Source organism: Myotis lucifugus, unplaced genomic scaffold (assembly GCF_000147115.1).
Source record: "Myotis lucifugus unplaced genomic scaffold, Myoluc2.0 scaffold_38, whole genome shotgun sequence".
In the NCBI taxonomy this organism is placed as follows: Eukaryota; Metazoa; Chordata; class Mammalia; order Chiroptera; family Vespertilionidae; genus Myotis; species Myotis lucifugus.
In genome coordinates, this window is record NW_005871086.1 from 906,295 (window position 1) to 927,197 (window position 20,903).

General features: G+C 40.4%; 2 protein-coding genes across 4 annotated transcripts in view; both read right to left on the reverse strand.

Annotated features, from left to right (window-relative positions):
* LOC106694322 (ribonuclease 4-like) overlaps positions 1 to 20,903 on the reverse strand; it is a 73,394-nt gene that overhangs the window by 7,503 nt on the left and 44,988 nt on the right. The window contains exon 1 of one of the 3 annotated variants that reach the window (XM_023752877.1): positions 9,995 to 10,089. The exons of 1 other annotated variant lie outside the window; for it this stretch is intronic. The gene's annotated coding sequence lies outside the window, so the exon portion shown is untranslated. Of the gene's footprint in view, positions 1 to 8,129; positions 8,202 to 9,994; positions 10,090 to 20,903 lie in introns of those variants that run through there. One more of the 3 variants, XM_006087432.3, reaches the window with a different exon arrangement.
* Positions 1,953 to 2,542, reverse strand: RAB1 (angiogenin). The gene has a single exon (XM_023752879.1). It carries the CDS (start codon positions 2,525 to 2,527, stop codon positions 2,087 to 2,089), a length of 441 nt encoding a protein of 146 aa, XP_023608647.1. The 5' UTR covers positions 2,528 to 2,542; the 3' UTR covers positions 1,953 to 2,086.

Below are 20,903 nucleotides of genomic sequence, written 5' to 3' on the forward strand. Positions count from 1 at the left end.
TGATACAAAGAGGGTACATTCCCAGCAACCATGCAAGTCTCATGCATGGGCCAAGGTGGAAACACCATCTTGGTGGTTGGGTATCCTTGGAGGTTGGGTATATGTGACTGGGAAATGTCTGACACATAAAGCAAGTGCAGAGTTCTGATCTGCTCTTCTGTTCTCCCACAAGGGAAATGGCCAGAGAGGGACAAACGGATCTCGGGGAGTGCGAGACATCTAATGGGGGGATTGAGCACAGTGGGAGACATCTCCAATATGGGGGACTGAGCAGGAACAGAGTCACAAGGGACTTTCTGAGGATGGGAAACAAAAATTCTATCTAAGCCTAGATATAATTCTTCCCCTAATAGTCTATTTGGGAGAATGCTGAGGTTCAGGGGAGGGTCAGTCCCCGACCAGGGACAGGAGATATTGCTCTGCTTCAATGGTTTTTTTAATACAGGGCACTCTGTGGTGTAAATTTTAGTGCATTGTGCGCACCTGCATAAGAGTGTTTCTGTTGATGTTTTGTGTTTCTTTGTTGTTTGGGTTAATTTATTTAAAGGTGGGGCATGTCCTGCTTTGGGGAAGCCCAGTTATGTGTATCGAGGCTGAACATGGGACAGAGATTGTCAGAATGTACTCTTTCTGCTCTCCCTCTCAGGGCATCAGTCACCAGGAACTCTTAGCTAGTGAGATTTCTGTCTGTGTGTCTAATGTAACTTTGGCTTTCTATCTTTTGGGGACTTTAGTTTGCTGTTCTCTGGTTTATGAATATAGAGACAAAGATCACATGGGGAAGTAGGGATTATGGGCATGGGGAAGTAAGCAATGCAGTCTGGGTTGGGACTCCATTGTTTGGTCAACAAGGTTAATGTTTCCATGGTAATAGGCAGTTCTTGAATAAGAATGTACCACATTCCAAGGAGGGAGGGGACGTATGATTCCCAGCCAGGTGGTATGTCCTGGTTAGGCAATCATGGCTAACAGATTAATATTTCCCATAACCATAACTAGTTCCCAATGCTCTATTTTTGCCCATAACACTGGGATGAACAGCTCTATAGAAAAACCCTCCAGTAAGTTGCAGAAATAGCAGTGAAGGTGGGCAGGGGAGAGGCAACTCTTGTTTTCATAAAGGAAAATAAAATAAAATAAAATAGCATTTTCACATTAAAGCCACTGAAGGCCAATGAGTTATCCCTGTTACAAAATCTGCCAAGAAAATGCCTTGGGTAAAACCAATTAGCTTTAAAATCACAACATTGTTAAAACATAATAAATAGATGTAATTAAAATAAAGGGTTTATGATAAAGCTTTTTCACTGATAGATATATATGCCTAAACATAGTTTTCCAAAGTTTTTGGTAACTTAAAACTTTGGAGTTTGCTGAGTTAAATAGTAAAAATAATTTAAATATATAGGTATTTTGGAATACAGGATACTGAAATAAATTTATTAATCTGGTTTGCCTCATATAGAGGATTTAGAGTATAGATTTGAATCTATTAATGAATATGCCTTGTGTTTTATTTGAAATATATCTTTAAAAATGCAAAAATTTAAGAGATAGGTAGATAAAGTTTAATTAATCTGTTGGTATTTAGTTCTAAACACTACTCCTCAAAGTTTAACATTTGTTCTAGTAAAAGTAATATTGACTTATTTGACAGCAAAAATAATTTGCTCCTCCTGAAAATTCTGCTTAGCAGCCATGTGCCCTGGAATTTCCCAGTTCTGTTGTAAGATGAATTTAACATCCTTACACTCACAAAAAGGGAAAGTCTACCTCCCTATTGACTGAGAAGGAAGTAACTGAGAGGGGAAAAGGCCTTTGTATTCCATGTAATCCTGTCTGCGGGCAGTTGAGTAGAGAAAAAGGGGAAAAATCAATAGGCCAAATTGAGGAGAAGACTTTGATGTTTCTTACTGATATCAGAGACATTTTTATTTGTTAATATATTGTAAAACAGAACACAAAAGATCCAGGCAGCTCATTTTCTGGGCCCCTGGCAATGAATGTGGCCACCCCTGTTCTAGAGTGTGTAGGGGAAATGCCAGGAAGAGAGAGCAGAGCCAACTCTGGGCTAGTGGCCTGCTGGCTATGGACGGTAAAAGGACTCATCAAAGTGGACAGGCAAGCCATGTTCACAGGCAATAACAATGTCTCTGGACCCTGCTGTGGCTCTGTACCGGCAGGGAGGCCGGTTGGACCCTCCTCTGAGCTTGCAAGTAGTGACCTGGAAAGGAGACTTGCTTATTCTGAAATTTGCCCCATAAGGCTTTCCATTCTCATCTTCACAGACAGCCTTGATGTTGTTACTGGTGCCATGAATAAAGGTGTTGGTGTCTTTGCAGGGTGAAGTCAAGCCTCGTCTTCTCATCATGGTATCACAGTATGCGTCATTCCGGCCTCTTGGATTGAGATCATAGTGCTGTTCCAGGAAGTGTCTGTACCTGTAGTCATCCTGAGCCAGGGTCGGTGGGGTCAGACAGGGCCCCAGTATGAAGACCAACAACAGGGGACCCAGGCCTATCATCATCTCTTCCAACAAGGCTCCTGCCCAGGGCAAAAGGTATGGTAGGACAAATTAGGCTAAAAGGGCAAATGAGACTAAAAGGACAGGGACCTGCTGGGCTAGTGACAGGGCATCATGAGTCCAGTATCCTCAGTCACCTACATTATATCTTTTCTTTTCTATTCCTCATTAATTTCACATTTCTTATCAATCCATTCTTTTGGAAAATCTATCTAAGTTTCCTGAACACAACTTCCTACCCCAAGCATTCTTTCATATTCCTTAAGACTCTGAGTACTTACCTTTCTATCAGTCATAGCATTGCAATATCCATTCACACTCTTAAATCTATTTATTAATTAATTGAATAAAAAACATTATAGAAGTATCTCTGGGTACAAGGCACTGTGCTAGGTCCTGGCACACAAAGACCATTAAGACATACCAAGTCCTCCCTAAAAGGAGATGTAGCATCCATGGGGAAGGAATAGGAGCTCCAGTTCACTGAGATGAGACAGTAAGATAGGAGACCTATAAAGAAGATGGACTTCAAAAAATATGTTTTATTGATTTTAGAGAGAAAGGAAAGGTGGGGAGAGAGAGAGAGAGAGAGAGACATTGACATGAGACTGAAACATCCATTGGCTGCCTCCTGTATGCACCAAAACCAAATAAACCCAGAACCTGGGTATATTTCCTGACCAGGTATCAAACTGGCAACCTGTTGGAGCATGGGATGACACTCAACCAACTGAGCCACACTGGCCTGGGCAAAGAGGGTCTTCTGAGCCCAGGGAAGGGTCAATCAGAGGTTTGTTAAAGACAAGATTCTAAGTATTCAAGTCAATAAATCAGCTGGCTATAAGGAGAGCAGTTGAGAGCAGTTTTGCCCTGAGGTGAAGAGAGACTGACCTAATTCCCTAAGAATTAGTTGGTTTGTGGCTAAAGGTGGAATAATTATATACTAGTTAGAAAAGAACAGAGAGGAGCATGGAAGAATTGATGCAATGATTGGAAGTGGGTCTGGGTCAACTTTTACAGAAGACTGGAGGAAGAGGAATTCAAGCTTATTCTTAGGAAAAAGGTGGATTATTCTCAGAGAATACTCGTATTTTCTAGTTTCCCCAATAAATGTACATACACTGTTACACAATAGGTAAATGAAGTTACTATGTGATAAAACAACAAAAACAAAGAAAACCTCTTCAGGACTTTCATCAAGCCAAAGTCCTTACAGTTTGCTGTAATGATTTTGTAACATCTTCCACAAAAGAAGAATAAGAAAGAGAAGAGGATTGTTGCCATCATCTCTCAAGAGTTTTCTGTCTAAACTGTGGAACTCACACTTGCTAGGGGCAGTGTGTCACACACACTCAAACATACCTATCAAATAAACAGAATGCTTCTTTCTGGAGTATGATTTTATCTCAACGATAGCTATTAAAAATAGAATTAAACAAGTATCTATACTTATAATAGGATAATATGCAAATTGGCCTGGACACCATCACATAACGACCTAACAGCAGGAGGGAGGGGCAGTGAGCTACAAGTGGCTGAGAGCTACAGGAGGGTGGGGCTGCAAGCTACTTGCAGCCGAGAGCTATGAGCAGCAGTGGGGGGAGGGGGCTGCCAGGTGAGGCAAGCTGCAGTGAGCTACTCACACACAGATTCGTGCAGAAGGCCTCTAGTAGATTATAACAAAATAGAAAACAAATTTCATATTAATGTTAAAAACTTTATGTGTTAAGAAATGTGAAGATTGGAGAATTGAAAAATATTTGGTGTTTCCAGAAAAATATTTGGAAGTTCCTGACAATATTTTTAGTTCTTTGGAGAAAAATTTAAAGAACATTCAGAGCCTTTAAAAACTGTCATATCTTCCCCCACATTATATCAAATATATGTCAGTGTTCCCACATCCCATAATAAAAATGACTTTTCACAATAAATTTGAAAATAATTTTTATAATTTTGTTTTTCAAATTGTTTATGAATGAGCAACTTGTTTACTTTATGATTGGCTATGATTTCTTAGCAACAATCACACATAATAAGAAATTCTTACAACGGAAGAAAAATTTGACCTTCAAGTTATTCTTAAGTGTGATATAATTCATATAAATCCTAAGTTAAAAGAAAACAAATGGTACATTTTCATAGACATTATGTTAAATAGTAATCTTTATTTTGAACTTTTCTTATATGTACATAAATAAACATTTTTTAGGTCAAATATTTTTACACCCTTAAAGATGGCACAGGGTCTAGCATTAAGCCTGTAGTATTACTAAACAGCCCTTGGAGTATGACTGTAAATCTAGAAAGACCAGTAAATCCAGGGATCTGATGATTTCCTGGGAAGGCATGTGAGAGAGGGAGCAAAGTGAACACTCTTCTCATCATCATATGGCATTGATACATCTTGTCTGTTTCATAATAACGATACACAAATTTGACACACTGTTGAAGAATATGAAATTATACACTAAGAAAATGTTTGGTTATTCCACAGTACTGAAATAAATAGCAGCTGAAAAAATTTCCATTAAGAACATCAATTATAATTTATAATAGAATCAAGTGAAAGCATGTTCTTGGGACTTGAGCAAAAAAAATGGTACATGACTGAAGAGGTAAAAGCCAGCCCTAAAAGAATAACAAGTATTCATACATGGCCACTGCTTCAGCACAGCTGCTGGCCTGCCATGCTCCCCATTTGCCAAGCTCTTTACATTGTGCTTTTTAGTCTTCTGGGTGTGTTTTCTTTTTCTAGTTTTGTGGAAGACCTCATTGATTTTATTGATTTAGATTCATTTAGGTCTCTTGTTCTTTGATAGACAAATATTGCCTTCTAACATTAAAGGCAATGATAGAATCTCAGGTTCCCAAGATGGAACAGGACCTTCGGGTCACCAAGTCAACACCTCTCTGCCTGGGGCCAGAATCCCAGAGTTCAAAATCAGGAAGTAGAGCTGTAGTAGCCAAAAGAGTCATTAGGTGGCAGTGGTGGATAGAAATGTTGCCAATGTCTTCCATGCTGTATTGGAGACCAGGGGTCCTGGTAGGAGGTGCCAGTGCTGTACAGGTTGTGGGGATATTGTTGTTCAAAGAAGGGGGTCTGAGCTGCTGGGCCTGTCTGGAGTTTCTGTCTAAACACTCTATGCTTAAATAATAAAGACCAAGGACACCCCATTAGATACAAGTGTCAAAGCAAATGTCACAAAACTCAGGATCTGCCCACAAGGATGTCACAAAATAAAGATATACCTATTTCCAACTTTCATGGGTGTAATTTCCAAGCCTTTATCCATGTATTCCAGGCAAACAATTACCTGTCTTCTTGTCAGTGTTTCCTACTGGTGTATAAACTACAGGAGGGCAGAGCCCATATCATTCACTTTGAATCACAGTGCCTGCTTCACAGTAGACCCACAATATTTTAAATTTTTTTTTAGTGATTGACTTAATTTTTCTCTTAAGGCTTAAGTTTGTTCATCTATAGAAAGAGAGGTTTGCTAACTCTAAAGTCTGAAATTCCATGGTTCTCATTAAGCATAAGAGAATCTTTTCCAGTTTTACTAGCAAAAGTCTAGTGGAATTATAGAGACAGGTTGTATAAGTTTAGTTGGTAGACAACTTGTGAAAGAAATCTATACTAATAAAAAGGTAATATGCTAATTAGACCAGACATCTTCTGGACGTCCTTCCAGACAAAGCCACGGTGGCAGGGACCGAGACAGAGGTGGTTAGGGGCGATTAGGCCGGCAGGTGGGAGCAGTTAGGGAGCAATCAGGCCTGCATGGGATGGTAGTTAGCGGGCAATCAGGCTGGCAGGGGAGGACAGTTAGGGGGTGATCAGGCTGGCAGGGCAGGGCAGTTAGGGGGCGATCAGGTCAGCAGGGGAGGGCAATTAGGGGCAGATCAGGCAGGCAAGGGAGGGCATTTAGGGGTGTCAGGCCAGCAGGAGAGCATTAGGGGGCGATCAGGCCAGCAGGGGAGGGCAGTTAGGAGCGTCAGGCCAGCAGGGGAGCAGTTATGGAGTGATCAGTCTGGCAGGGGAATAGTTAGGGGCATCAGGCCAGCAGGCAGAGGTGGTTAGGGGTGTTCAGGCAGGAAGGCAGGTGAGTGGTTAGGAGCCAGTAGTCCCGGATTGCGAGAGGGATGTCTGACTGCCTAAACCAGCAGTCAGATATCCCCCAAGGGGTCCTGGATTGGAGACTGTGCCAGCCGGGCTGAGGAACTTTCTTCCTGCACAGATTTCATGCACTGGGCCTCTAGTAGGTGATAAGAAAACCTGTGATCCAATCTCACTGAAATGTATCATTTCTTAAGGCTCAGCGTGTAAGCCAAGCCTACAGACCACCTTTAATTAAGGCCCTAGACTGATGCCACACAGGGGCTTTCTATCCTACAAAGCCACTTGCTTGTAGGAGGTTGAAGGCCTCCCATCCCAGTCTGGAGAGGTAAAGGAAAGACTTTGTTTGTAATTTGCAGAACTTGCACATTAATTCTGTAAGGACTCAGCTAAATTTTGCTCAGGCTTATTGTAATCTTGACTTCCTAAGACATCCAGAAAGCAAATCCCAGTCGGTACACATCATGGCCACCTCTAATATCTGCTCCCCCACTCACAACTTGCTCACTCATATATTCAATCCTAAATTTCCCCAAAAGTGGCAAAATGAATTTGGGAGAAAACAAGTCTGAGACATTATTTTTGGTACTCAAGTGAATCTGCCTAGGCCAAGGGTTTAGAACCTCACATCTCGTAGTCAAACTCACTCGCACATAACCTTCCATATTCAAGCACATAACTGTCAACTTTTTGTTAGTGAAATTTGTCCCCACTGTTCTTCAGACTAAGTTTATCATCTGTCTCAAAACAATTCTTCAATCTTCACAAGAATTAATATTCTTTTCCTTTCTATACAGGCAATGTTTTGAATTCAAGAGGTCCATCCAACTTTACACATTAGGGAGTTAACTTGACAGTCTATGATTAGTAACTATGGTTATAATTTCCATACATATGGCTTCACAATTTTATATATTCTAGGGCAGTATCCCTCAAAGTGAAAGCGTAACACCCAATGCATACTCCTCCCTTTATCTCTTTTCCTTCTTTCTTCCCTTCATCCTGCCAATGTACCTTCTTTTGATCTTGGATGTATTCCACTTGGCTCTTAAGGAGTAATCAAAACTTTTTAAAGGAAAAAATTAGTAGGGAAGATTAGAAGAAAACAGAACTAAAAGCATACTTTTGGTTTCTTTCCTCACCCTGCCACATTTAATGCCTGTTCCCTGGGGGCATCCAGATGCCCTTCAGCAAATGGCTTCCCCAGGACTTTGGGGATTTTATCCCAATTCAGGAATTCCTCCTAAACCTCAATTTGCTCCCAGTCTCACTAATCTCTCTTTACACACATATATAGACAATCCCAAAAGAAATCTGCTTTCATTTTAAACTTTAGAATTTGATTTGTTTTTTTTCTTAATTCATAAGCTTGGACCCAGAAGCTTTAAAGGGAGAAAAAGATGTTTCATTGAAGTGGCTAGATGGCTAGAAATAGTATGTATATATAAACAAATACAGCAATAGGTTACTCAGGGGAAAGAATCTTACAAAAATCTGGAAGAATCCCTCCAACTGAAGATGGCTTCCAGTTCTTTGTTTCTGGAGATGGGTTCCAGCTGTGGGAACTGGACCCCTGTGGTTCTGATTATATAGTGATCAAATGAACTGGGTTGGGAAACTAGTTCCAAAGATCCCTAATCCTGGCAGAGATATGAAAACTAAGGACACTGCTTGTGCACAACAAGGAGAGTTCATTCACCTTTTCTCTGGGCATGACTAGATCAAATATTTACCCTTTGGAGTGGATTAAAGATTTGTTCCAGGAGGCAATGTTTAATATTGATAAGCATGGCCCTTTGTCCCAAAGCTGCCTCTTTTCTGATGTCTTACTCTTGCCCATAACATGATCAAGCTTTCATTGTTCACATACATGATCTGGATCCAGAAGATGCTGTTTCTGATCTATGGGCCCACTCCAAGAACTGGTCTCCCAGCAGAATGCTGTTCCCCTGCCCTATTTACCCACATAATTTGGTTTCATGAAAGGATGCCATGCCAATAAGTAGGTTATTCATAGATTTCACAGAACCAGGAAAGCACTTGTAGAGAAGGTTATGTGACAGCTGTTAGTACCCACTGCCCTTGACTTCAACCTCCCAGCTACTAACCCTCAGAAACATTCTTGCCATATTTCCTGGGCTTCTCCTTATTTTCATCCTCAGCTGTTCACAAGAGACTAATCAGGAGCCCCCAACATTCTGTTCCTTGTAGCACAGCTGAAAACTGATTATTTCCACTGATAACCAATACTCCTTTAATGGTTAATTTATCTCATTGTCTCTCCATTTGATAGAACACCCTGAGAAAAGAATAATTGTCTTTTTCATCTCTACAGTCTTAGTTTCTAAAACAGTGACTGATACCTAGGCCCCAAGGTCTTTTTATCATTTTCATGGTCTAAAAATGAATTCTCTGATCTCACTTTGTTGACCCCAACCATGCAAACTCTCCTGGCTTCTCTCAGGGCTCACCAGCACAACTGGGTTTGGTAGTGGTTACCAAACAAGGCAGGTAGAGTAGAAAGGCTTCCAAGAGTCCCAGTAAAGCCCTGTTTCTAGCTTACTGATAAACCCTTAAAACCCACGGATATGCCTTCACTTCGGAGGTACCGGTCCCTGTCCCAAAGCACTCGCCCTTAGGAGAGATTAACTCTTTAAACAGCTGCCAGTGGGTTACACATGCTTGGGCACCTGCTCTGGAGCCTATCTTAGGAACAGTTTTGGTAACTGGAAGGGCCTGAGGACTTAAGGAGAAAGAAAAGTGGATGAGGCAGGTTAATAAAAAACTAGGAAAATTCTCTGCCAATAGAATAAGGGAAATGGAGACAAAATATTTAAACAAAGGGCCAAGCAATCGTGACAACCAGCTAATAAATCATAAGACCCTATCTTCCCTAACCAAGGACACTTAGGAGCAGGTGGTTTACACCTCTACTCCCAAACCAGAGAGTGAGTAGCTTAAGTCACCCTAGTCAAGTAGATAAATAACAGAGACCCTGCAGTGCCATTAGTGCCAACTAAACCCAAGAACCAAGGAAGTCAGGGGAATAAATAACAACAACAAAAAAGTAATTATGGCCAGACAAATCCAAGATAGAGGTAAAGATGATTAGAGGATGATCCCAAACCCTGCTATACGCTCATCTGATACATAAGCATGTTAAAGTACACACCTAAAAAGCTGATGAATAATCTGATTGAGGCCTCCCCAAAATTCCCATCTACAGAAAACACATAAAATCCTCAAGACAAAGGACCAAGTGCATGCTCTCCCCTGAGCACACCCTTTCCTCCCTTTCCTCATGTGGGTAATAATATTTTCTCCTAAGCTCTGAGGGCCCTCCTTTTGCCTACCTTCTCAGTGAGACAGAAGCAGTCCCCACTTGGCTCACTTCTGCCACTCAGACTTGTACTTCTCGGTGATCTAGCAGCCCAGCCCTGGCTCACTTTTGTTACAATGACTTCCTTTCCTGAGTCTAGGCAGCCCAGTCGAGAGTCACTTCCGTTACTGTCATCTTGCTTCTTCTATCCTAAGTCCTTCCTTTGTTTTACTAACCTAACCTTTATTAAACATAGTTGCAAAATCAGCTGGGCTTGTGTCTTGAGTTATTTCCTACATGAAGTAAAAAACCCACAAATCCCAAACCGTGCCTGGGTAGACCTGATATGGCCCAGTCCTATCCCTTTCTGGTGACATGGGCAGCATGGAGAACCCCAAAAAAGACAAACTTCACCTTCTTTTCAGTTGTGTTGGGATACAGTCCTACCTGAGCTTCACTATCCCCCCAACTCCTGTCCTCTCCCTTCTTCCCTGCATCTCCAACCAAATCCTGAGCTAAAAGGAAAAAAGTTGAAGGTGAGAAGAGGACCAAGCAAACTGTCATAAACAGCTTTCCCTCAGTACTTGGTGCCTCAGGGTTACTGAAGTCTCTAGAGCAGCGGTTCTCAATCTGTGGGTCGCGACCCTTTTGGTGGTCGAACAACCCTTTCACTGGGGTCGCCTAAGACCATCCTGCATATCAGATATTTACATTACGATTCATGTAGTAACATTACAGTTATGAAGTAGCAACGAAAATAATTTTATGGTTGGGTCACAACAGGAGGAACTGTATTTAAGGGCCAGAATGTTGAGAACCACTGCTCTAGAGGAAGGGACAGGCATGACTTAACCAGAACATTTGTTTTGCCAAACACCAAAGTTCAATGTCTTTTAGGAGCAAAGAGAGGAACAGAATATGAAGTCCATAGAGTGGGGCCTCTACTGGCACCTAGCAGAGCACCCAAATCCTCATTGTCCTTTTGTGGGCAGACAAGCTACTTGAGAGTGGAACTTATTTTAAATTAATCACATATCACTTTTTAACCAGTTAACTGCCACATGTCCAAAATGGAAACCATCCCCACATGCCACAATATTTTGAATTTAATTAAAAAATCAATTTGCAATGAATATTATAAAAATAAATATAACTCACAATTCAGGTGTTCTTGAATATTTTCAGTTGAAAATTCTCATGAAAAATTATTTTTAAAGTGTCTATAGATGCTTATGGCATACAAAGGGTTAAAGAGACACTGAATAAGTGAGCTCTAAGAAATCATTAAGGAACACCAAAAGTGGAAACTGCATAGAGACTGGTAAGAGGGGTGGAGTCACCAAAAGGCTGGCTTGGAAGCAACTGAAGTTTTGGAGCGATATCTCAGCTGTGGGCAGTTACCAGTGAGAATGCTGGGGTCTAATCTCCAAGCTGGCCCTCCAGCATAGAGCACTGGAACTGAGAAGGGTACCACATAACATCTGGCTGTGAAAATCAGTGGGGTTGCTGTCTGCCAGGGATAAATGGCTGGAAATTCAGGCACACTCTCAAAGGACCAAGGCACAAAATTCCCTATGGAGCCACTCACCTTGTGCTCTGGCAGAAGGAGGGCAGAATGGACTAGAGCTCTGTGAGCAGAAGCCAGGATTGGGGGCTCTGGGGTTAGAGTTCAGAAGACAGACACCTGGTTTTCTGTGCTGAGTCATTCCTTCATGCTGCAGAGGTCATCTTTCTCATGCAGAAATTTGCTATACAGGCAGCCTTGCCTGGGGAGAAGACAGTTGACACACCCTATTGGAAAACACCTTGCCTCTCTGTTGGGGAGATAATGAAGCCAATTAAGAGACTTAGAATCGCAGTTAGCCTCCCAGTAGAAGCAATTGCTCCACCAGGTTGAAAAAAAACTCTTGCCACACTTGTGGACAATTGCCTGAGGGCAATTCAAGACAGAATCTTATCTGTAGACAGAAGTGTTCTCTGGAGGCTTTGAATCTTTGCCTGATCTAATTAGACTGAAATAGAGTTTGACACTGTCCTGCACTAGAGATTGAGAGGTATAGCAGATCTACCTAATACATAGTCACAAACACAAACAGGCAGCCAAACTGAGGAGACAAAGAAACAACCCCCAATGAAAGAACAAGAGAATTCTCCAGAAGAACAGATAAATGAAAAACGGAGATAAGAAATTTATCTTGGAAATCAAGATGGCGGCATAGGTAATTACCTATACTTGCTGCCTCTCACAACCACATCAAAACCACAAAACAGCAGAACAACTACCATCCAGAACCGCGGAAAAGCTGGCTGAGTGGAAGTTCCACAACTAGAGAGGTGAAGAAAGCTCATTGAAACCAGTAAGAGGTGCAGAGGCGTGGAAAGTGCTGCACCTGGATGTGCAGCTTTTTAAGCCAGAAGGGAGATACAAGCTCCCGCTTGCTCTAAACTCCAGTTCCTGGTGAGACTCTGGGGGACCCAGACACATACGGGGAGAAACTGGAATGTCTGACATTGGGACAGGAACAGGAGGGTGGCTTACACTTAGAGGTGTTCGCAGCAATCATTGTTCCTACACAGGGGCATGGGACACAGAGAACCAGGGACTTCTCTGGTTCAGGGCAGCCATTGCTGTTTGCTCCACCCTAGTGATTTCCAGAGACCCTTCCCCACCCAATTTACAACCACACCCAAGCTGTGAGCAGCAGCTTTTGCATATGAATGGCCTGTTCTTTTGCCTAAAACAAACTGCAGCTGGGTCAGAGAGCCCCAGAGATTCCAAAAGAAGACCCACTACCTGGCAGCAGCAGTGGCCTTGCTTCACAACTGTGCCTCATCTGGGAACTTCCAAACCCCATACAAAGAGGAGGAATCTTCAGATCTCTCTGTAGCTCCTGCTGGGTGGCTGCAGACAGTGGCGGACCTTGTGCCTCCTTGGAGATCCAAGAGCCAGTGTACCCAATGGTCAGAGTGAAACCATATCAGATCACAACTCTTCACATCCATAAGAGACACACTCAAGAGGCAGACTCAGTGAACACCAAAGCCCTACTGAAGCAAATCCTGCCCCATAAGGGTGTCTCCTGTGCAACAGATCTTCCAGTGTAGACACAGCTGGTCATCACAGCCAATTGGCCTGGAGGTCAATTCCTCCCAGTGATACCAACAGCAATCAAGGGTTAACTACAAGACTGTCCACACAGCTCACAAAGGGGTGCACCAAGAGCGTCCACCTCATATAACTGGGGAGGCTGAGACACTGGGCCCTATACGACACCAACCACACAAGGCCACTCTATCAACTCAAGGAGACTTAGCAGCTACCCAGTACATAGAAACAAATACAGGGAAGCAGCCAAAATCCAGAGACAAAGAAACAAATCACAAATGAAAGAAATGGATGAAAGCAAAATACTGGATATAGTGTTCAAAACCACAGTGATAACATTACTCAAGGGTCTTCTAGAAACCTCCGAGAAATTTAGTGAGACCCTCAAGGATATGAAAAAGGACCAATCAGAAATTAAGCATACACTGACTGAAATAAAGAATAATATACAGAGATGCAACAGCAGACTAGCAGTGGTTCTCAACCTTCTGGCCCTTTAAATAAGGTTCCTCATGTTGTGACCCAACCATAAAATTATTTTTGTTGCTACTTCATAACTGTAATGTTGTTACTGTTATGAATCGTAATGTAAATATCTGATATGCAGGATGGTCTTAGGCGACCCCTGTGAAAGGGTTGTTCGACCACCAAAGGGGTTGCGACCCACAGGTTGAGAACCGCTGGACTAGAGGATCCCAAGAATCAAGTCAAAGATTTGAAATACGAAGAAGCAAAAACACCCAACTGGAAAACCAAAAAGAAAAAAGAATTCAAAAGTATGAAGATAGTGTAAGGAGCCTCTGGGACAACTTCAAGCATACCAACATCCGAATTATAGAGGTGCAAGAAGAAGAGAGAGAGCAAGATATTGAAAACCTATTTGAAGAAATAATGACAGAAAACTTCCCCTACTTGGTGAAAGAAATAGACTTACAAGTACAGGAAGCACAGAGAACCCCAAACAAGAGGAATCTGAAGAGGACCACACCAAGACACATCATAATTAAAATGCCAAGGGCAAAAGACAAAGATAGAATCTTAAAAGAAGCAAGAGAAAAACAGTTAGTTACCTACAAGGGAGTACCCATATGACTGTCAGCTGATTTCTCAACAGAAACTATGCAGCCCAGAAGGGAGTGACAAGAAATATTCAAAGTGATGAATAGCAAGAACCTATAACCAAGATTACTTTACCCAGCAAAGCTATCATTCAGAATTGAAGGTCAGATGAAGAGCTTCACAAATTAAAAAAAAAGCTAAAGGATTTCATCACCACCAAACCAGTATTATATGAAATGCTGAAGGGTATTCTCTAAGAAGAGGAAGAAAAAGGTAAAGATAAAAATTATGAACAACAAAGTGACAACAAATACATATCTATCAACAAGTGAATCTAAAAAGCAAGTGAATAAAAATTCTGATGAACAGAATAAACTGATGAATATAATAGAATCAGGGGCATAGAAAGGGAGTGGACTGACAATTCTTGGGGAGAAGTGGGTGTGGGGAGTGCGGGAAGAGACTGGATAAAAATCTTACACCTATGGATGAGGACAATGGAGGGGCGGGGGTAAGGGCATGGGGTGGGATGAAAACCAGGATGGAGGGGAGCTATGGAGGGAAAAAAGAGGAACAACTGTAATAATCTGAACAATAAAGATTTATTAAAAAAAGAAATTTATCTGACATAGTGTTCAGAGTAATGATGGTAAAGATACTCAACAACATGAGAAAAGATATAGTAACTATGAATACAGAAATTAAGAATGACATAGCACAAATAAAGAGCACATTGGAAGGAAGACAGAACAGATTAGGGGAAGTTGAGGATCGAATCACTGAATTAGAAGACAGTTGAAAAAAATCACTCAAAGAGAAAAAACAATTAAAAATAGGAGGACAGCTTAAGAAAGCTGTGAGACAACATGAAATGTAACAATATTAGAATAGCAGGTGTACCAGAAGAGGCAGAAAGGAAGAAAGAACATGTTTGAAGAAATAATGGCAGAAAACTTCCCTAACCTGCTAAAGGAAAAAGTCACACAATTTCAGAAGTCACAGAGAACCCCAAGCAAGAAGAACCCAAACAGGCCCATGCCCAGGAACATCATAGTTAAAATGTCAAAAACTAAAGACAAAGAGAGAATCTTAAAGGCAGCAAGAAAAAAGAAAACTGTTACCTACAAAAAAACTCCCAAAAGGCAGACACCTGATTTCTCATCAGAAATTCTATAGGCCAGAAGGGAGTGGCATGAAGTACTCAAGGTAATGGAAAGCATGGATCTGCAACCAAGATTGCTATACCCAGAAAGGCTACCATTCAAAATAGATGGTCAAAAAAAGAGCTTTCTGGGCAAAGAAAGGCTAAAAGAGTACATCACTACCAAGCCAGCATTATAAGAAATCCTAAAGGAACTGCTGTAATGAGAAGAAAAAATAAAGAGACAAACCTAGGCATACAGAATTAAAATGGCAATCTGTAAGTACCTATCAATAAAAACCTTAAATGTAAATGGCTTAAATGCTCCAATCAGAAGACATAGGATATCTGAATGGATACAAAAACATGACCCAACTATATGCTGTCTACAAGAGACCTACCTCAGAACAAAAGACTCACATGGGATGAGAGTGAAGGGATGGAAAAATCCATGCAAATGGAAAAGAAAAAAAGCTGGAGTAGCAATACTCATATCTGACAAAATAGACATCAAAATGAAGGCCATCACAAGAGACAACCAAAGTCACTACATAATACTAAAGGGATCAATCCTACAAGAGGATATAACCCTGGTAAACATTTATGCACCTAGTATAGGAGCACCTAAATATATATATACTTCTAGAGGACTTTAAGGAAGGAATTAATAATACAGTCATCGTAGAGGGCTTTATCACCCCAGTGACTTTACTGGATATATCCTCCAGACAAAAATTTAACAAGGAAACAGTGACTCTAAAGGACACACTGGATCAGATGGATTTAATTGACATTTATAGAACATTTCATCCCAAAGCTGCAGAATAGACATTCTTCTCAACTGCCCATGGATTATTCACAAAGATAGACCGCATGTTAGGACACAGAGCAAGTGCTACAAGTTCAAGAGGATTGAAATAATATCAAGCATCTTCTCAGATCACAGTGGAATGAAATTAGAAATCAGCTGCAGTAAAAACACCCCAAAACATTCAAACACATAGAAGCTATCTAGCATGTTATTAAACAATGAATGGGTTACCAATGAGATCAAGAAAGAAATCAAAAACCTTCTAAAAACAAATAAAAAAGAACACACAACAATCCAAAATCTCTGCAAAAGCAGTCCTGAGAGGGAAGTTCATAGTACTACAAGCCTACCTCAAAAAACAAGAAAAAATAACAACAAACTATTTAACCCTACAACTTAGAGAACTAAAAAGAGAACAACAAGAAAAGCCCAGAGTAAGCAGAAGGAAGGAAGGAAATAATAAACATTAGAGCAGAAATAAAAGACACAGAGACTGAAAAACAATACAAAAACTTAATGAAACCATAAGCTGATTATTTGAAAGGATAAACAAGATTGATGAACCATTAACCAGACTCACCAAGAATTAAAGAGAGAGGACCCAAATAAATAAAGTCAGAAATGCAAGTGGAAAAGTAACAACTGACACCACAGAAATACAAAGGATTGTAAGGCAATACTATGAACAACTAACTATATGCCAACATGCTGGACAATGTGGATGAAACTCTTAGAAAAATATAATCTCCTAACACTAAATCAGGGAGAATCAGAAAACCTAATAGGCCAATAACAACTTATGAAATAGAAGCAGTAATCAAAAAACGCCCAGCAAACAAAAGTCCAGGTCTGGCCAGCTTCACAGGGGAGTTTTACCAAATACAAAGAAGAACTATCACCTATATTCATAAAACTATTAAAAAAAAAATCCAAGATAAAGGAATACTTCCAACCTCTTTTCACGAGGCCAGCGTTATCCTAATTCCAAAACCAGATAAAGACACTACAAAGAAAGAGAATTATAGGCCAATATCCCTAATAAGTATAGATGATAAAATCCTCAACAAAATATTAGCATATTGGATCCAGCAATATATTAAAAAGATCATCCAACATGACCAAGTGGGATTTATTCCAGGGATGCAAGGCTGGCACAATATTCGCAAATTAATAAACAAATTGAAACACAAAAATCATGTGATATATCAATAGATGCAGAAAAAGCATTCTATAAATCCAACACCCATTTTTATAAAAACTCTCAGCAAAGGGGAAATAAAGGGAGCATATCTCAACATGATAAAGGACATATATGACAAACCTAGAGCAAACATCATACTCAATGGGAAAAAACTAAAACCATTTACCCTAAGAACAGGAACAGACAGGGATGTCCACTTTCACCACTTTTATTCAACAGAGTACTGGAAGTCCTAGTCACAGCAATCAAATAAGAAGAAGAAATAAAAGGCATCCAAATTGGAATGAAGGAAGTAAAACTCTCATTATTCGCAGATGGCATGATTATACATAGAAAACCCTAAAGACTCCACCAAAAAACTACTAGTTTTAATAAATTAATATCACAATGTAGCAGGATACAAAATCAACACCCAAAAATTGATGGCTTTTTATACACCAATAATGAATTCTCAGAGAAACTAAACAGATAATCCCATTTACCATTGCAACAAAAAATTAACCTAATTAGGAAAAAACTTAACCAAGGAGGCAAAAGACCTGTACTCAGAAAACTACAGAACATTGAAAAAAGAGATAGAAGAAGATATAAACAAGTGGAAGAATATATCATGGACTGGTAGAATAAACATCATTAAAATGTCCATACTACCCAAGGCAATCTATAGATTCAATGCAATCCCTATTAAAATACCAATGGTGTATTTCACAGATCTAGAACAAATACTTCAAAATTTTATATGGAATCAACAAAGACCCCACATAGCTGCAGCAATCTTGAGAAAGAAGAACAATATTGGAGGAATCAGAATACTATATTTCAAATTATACTTTAGAGCCACCATAATCAAAACAGCCGGGTACTGGCACAAGAATAGGCAATGGAACAGAACAGTGACCCCAGAAATTGATGGAAGCCATTGAGCTCAATTGATATTTGACAAAGGAGGCAAGAGCATACAATGGAGTCAAGATTGTCTCTTCAATAAATGGTGCTGGGAACATTGGACAGATACATGCAAAAAAATGAAACTAGACCACCAATTTACCCCATACACAAGAATAAACTCAAAATGGATAAAAGACTTAAATGTAAGTCATGAAACCATAAAAATCCTAGAAGAAACAATAGGCAGCAAATCTCAGACATCTCACATAGCAATATGTTTACTGACACATCTCCTAGGGCAAAGGAAACTAAGGAGAAAATAAACAAATGGGACTACATCAAAATAAAAAAGCATCTGCACAGTAAAAGAAGCCATCAACAAAACGAAAAGGGAGTCCACTGTATGGGAGAATATATTTGGCAATGATACTTCTGATAAAGGGTTAATATCCAAAATATATAAGGAACTCATACAACTTAACAAAAGGAAGACAATCCATTAAAAATAGGGCAAAAGACCTAAATAGACACTTCTCCAAAGTAGACATACAGATGGCCAAGAGACATGAAAACATGCTCAAAGTCACTGATCATCAAAGAGATGCAAAATAAAACAGCAATGAGGTATCACCTCACACCTGTCAGAATGACTATCATCAACAAATCAACAAATGACAAGTGCTGGGGAGGATATGGAGAAAAGAGAACTCTAGTACACTGCTGGTGGGAATGCAGACTGGTGCAGCCATTATGGAAAACAGTATGGAGGTTCCTAAAAAAATTAAATATGGAACTTCCATTTGACCCAGTGATACCACTTTTAGGAATATATCATTAGAAAACTAAAACACCAATCAGAAAGAATGCATGGATCACTATGTTCATAGCAGCAAAATTTACAATAGCTAAGATCTGGGAACAACCCAAGTGCCCACCAGGAGATAGTGGATAAAAAAGCTGTGGTACATTTATACAGTGGAATACTATGCAGCAGTAAAAAAAGAAGAATCTCTTACCCTTTGAGACAGCATGGAGGGACTGGAGAGCATCATGCTAAGTGAAATAAGTCAGTCAGAGAAAGACAAATATCACATGATCTCACTTATATGTGGAATCTAAATAACAAAATAAATGGATGAACAGAGTGGATCCAGAGACATGGAAGCATGGAACAGAGTGTGGAATCTCAGAGGGAAGGCGGGGGAGAGTGGGTATGTGGAAGGTAATTAACCAAAGAACTTGTATGCATATATGCATGGCCCTTGGATACAGACAATGGGGTGGTGAAGGCCAGGGCAGGGAGTGGGGGAAGGCTGGACGGAGTCAATGGGGGATGGGGAGGGGACATGTGTAATACTTCCAACAATAAAGTATTATTCTTTTTAAAAAGTTATCAACCAGTCACTTGCTAGGGAAGATGGCTGCCAGGCCCATTCCAACACCCTGATTGCCTCAGCAGTCCCAGGAGACTGAGGCAGTAGCCACCTCCCACAGCCTTTGGGGACAAGATGACTTGATCAACACAACCCTTCTGTGATGAATCCCCTACAACAGAGACAAGGGACTCCATTCCAATATCACATTCACACGCAAACAGTCCCCTGGCCTGAAACACCAGTTCCAGCCCAGCTCACACAAACAGATCAGCCTCTGGGATTAGTTTGGCAGTGATGGCGGGGAGCAGCCTCCAGCCTCCGAACACAGCCACATCCCTTCTCTGCCTCTAGGATTTCACTGAGCAACCTTGGGGAAATCCACAACCTGCCTACACAGTTGACAATGCAGAGTCAGGTGAATGGTGAATGATTGCTTTCATCCTAATTGTTTTATTTTCAGCTAGGCACAATGAAATTATGAGGAAACAGAAATTTATTTTTTTGGGGAAAAGTTTTACAATTTTATTAAAGTGCATCTAAGTGCTTATCCATTTGTGTTTCAAAATATAAGCTATTATAGTTTATGATTAATAAACACTGTACCTTTGCCAGTGATTGTAATAAATGTGAAACAATTACCAATTGAAAAATATATTCATATATTTAAAAATGTTCTGACAGCTTGAACTTGAAAGTTATTCTTTTTCTGAAATGTTTTTCTATGTCCCTTCTTCAAGCCAATAGTTTCCCTGCACAGACAGGGTGGGTTCTCCTTCTAAGGACTCTAGTGCTGGTGCACTTTCCCCCTTTATACAGAGTACACATGTTTAATTCTGTCCTTAAGACTAATAGTAAAATTGTGTGATGGAGGGAAGAGTTTAATCTCCACATTTCTTTATAACTCTTACATAGTTTTGGTCTATAGGCTTGAAACTTACTTAAGAAGAGAAGTAATGGTTAAAGAGGATGATGCTCACGTGAAAAGAAGGATCATGCCTCCACTTCCAGGAAGGGGAGACAGTTCTGATAGAGGGAGAATGGGGCACAGGCCTGCTGACATGGCTCTATTTCCAAACAGAAAATAATTAATCATTCACTTTTTCACAAACTCTGGGCTTTATGCCCATTCTCTTTTAACCAAATGTTTCAAGGTGTTCTTCTGAGAATAACTCTTTACAGAGATTGCTTTTTGCTCAAATACAGAATAATGGACACTCCTAAAGAGGGGGTTTTGCCAGCCTGCTTTGGTCCACTTTCTTAGCCATCTACTTTAATTTGTGGAACACACTGGTAAATGCTTCCAACAATAACTTGACCAGCCTCTTACCTCTGCCTGCTTATTACCTGACATCTGCACTTTT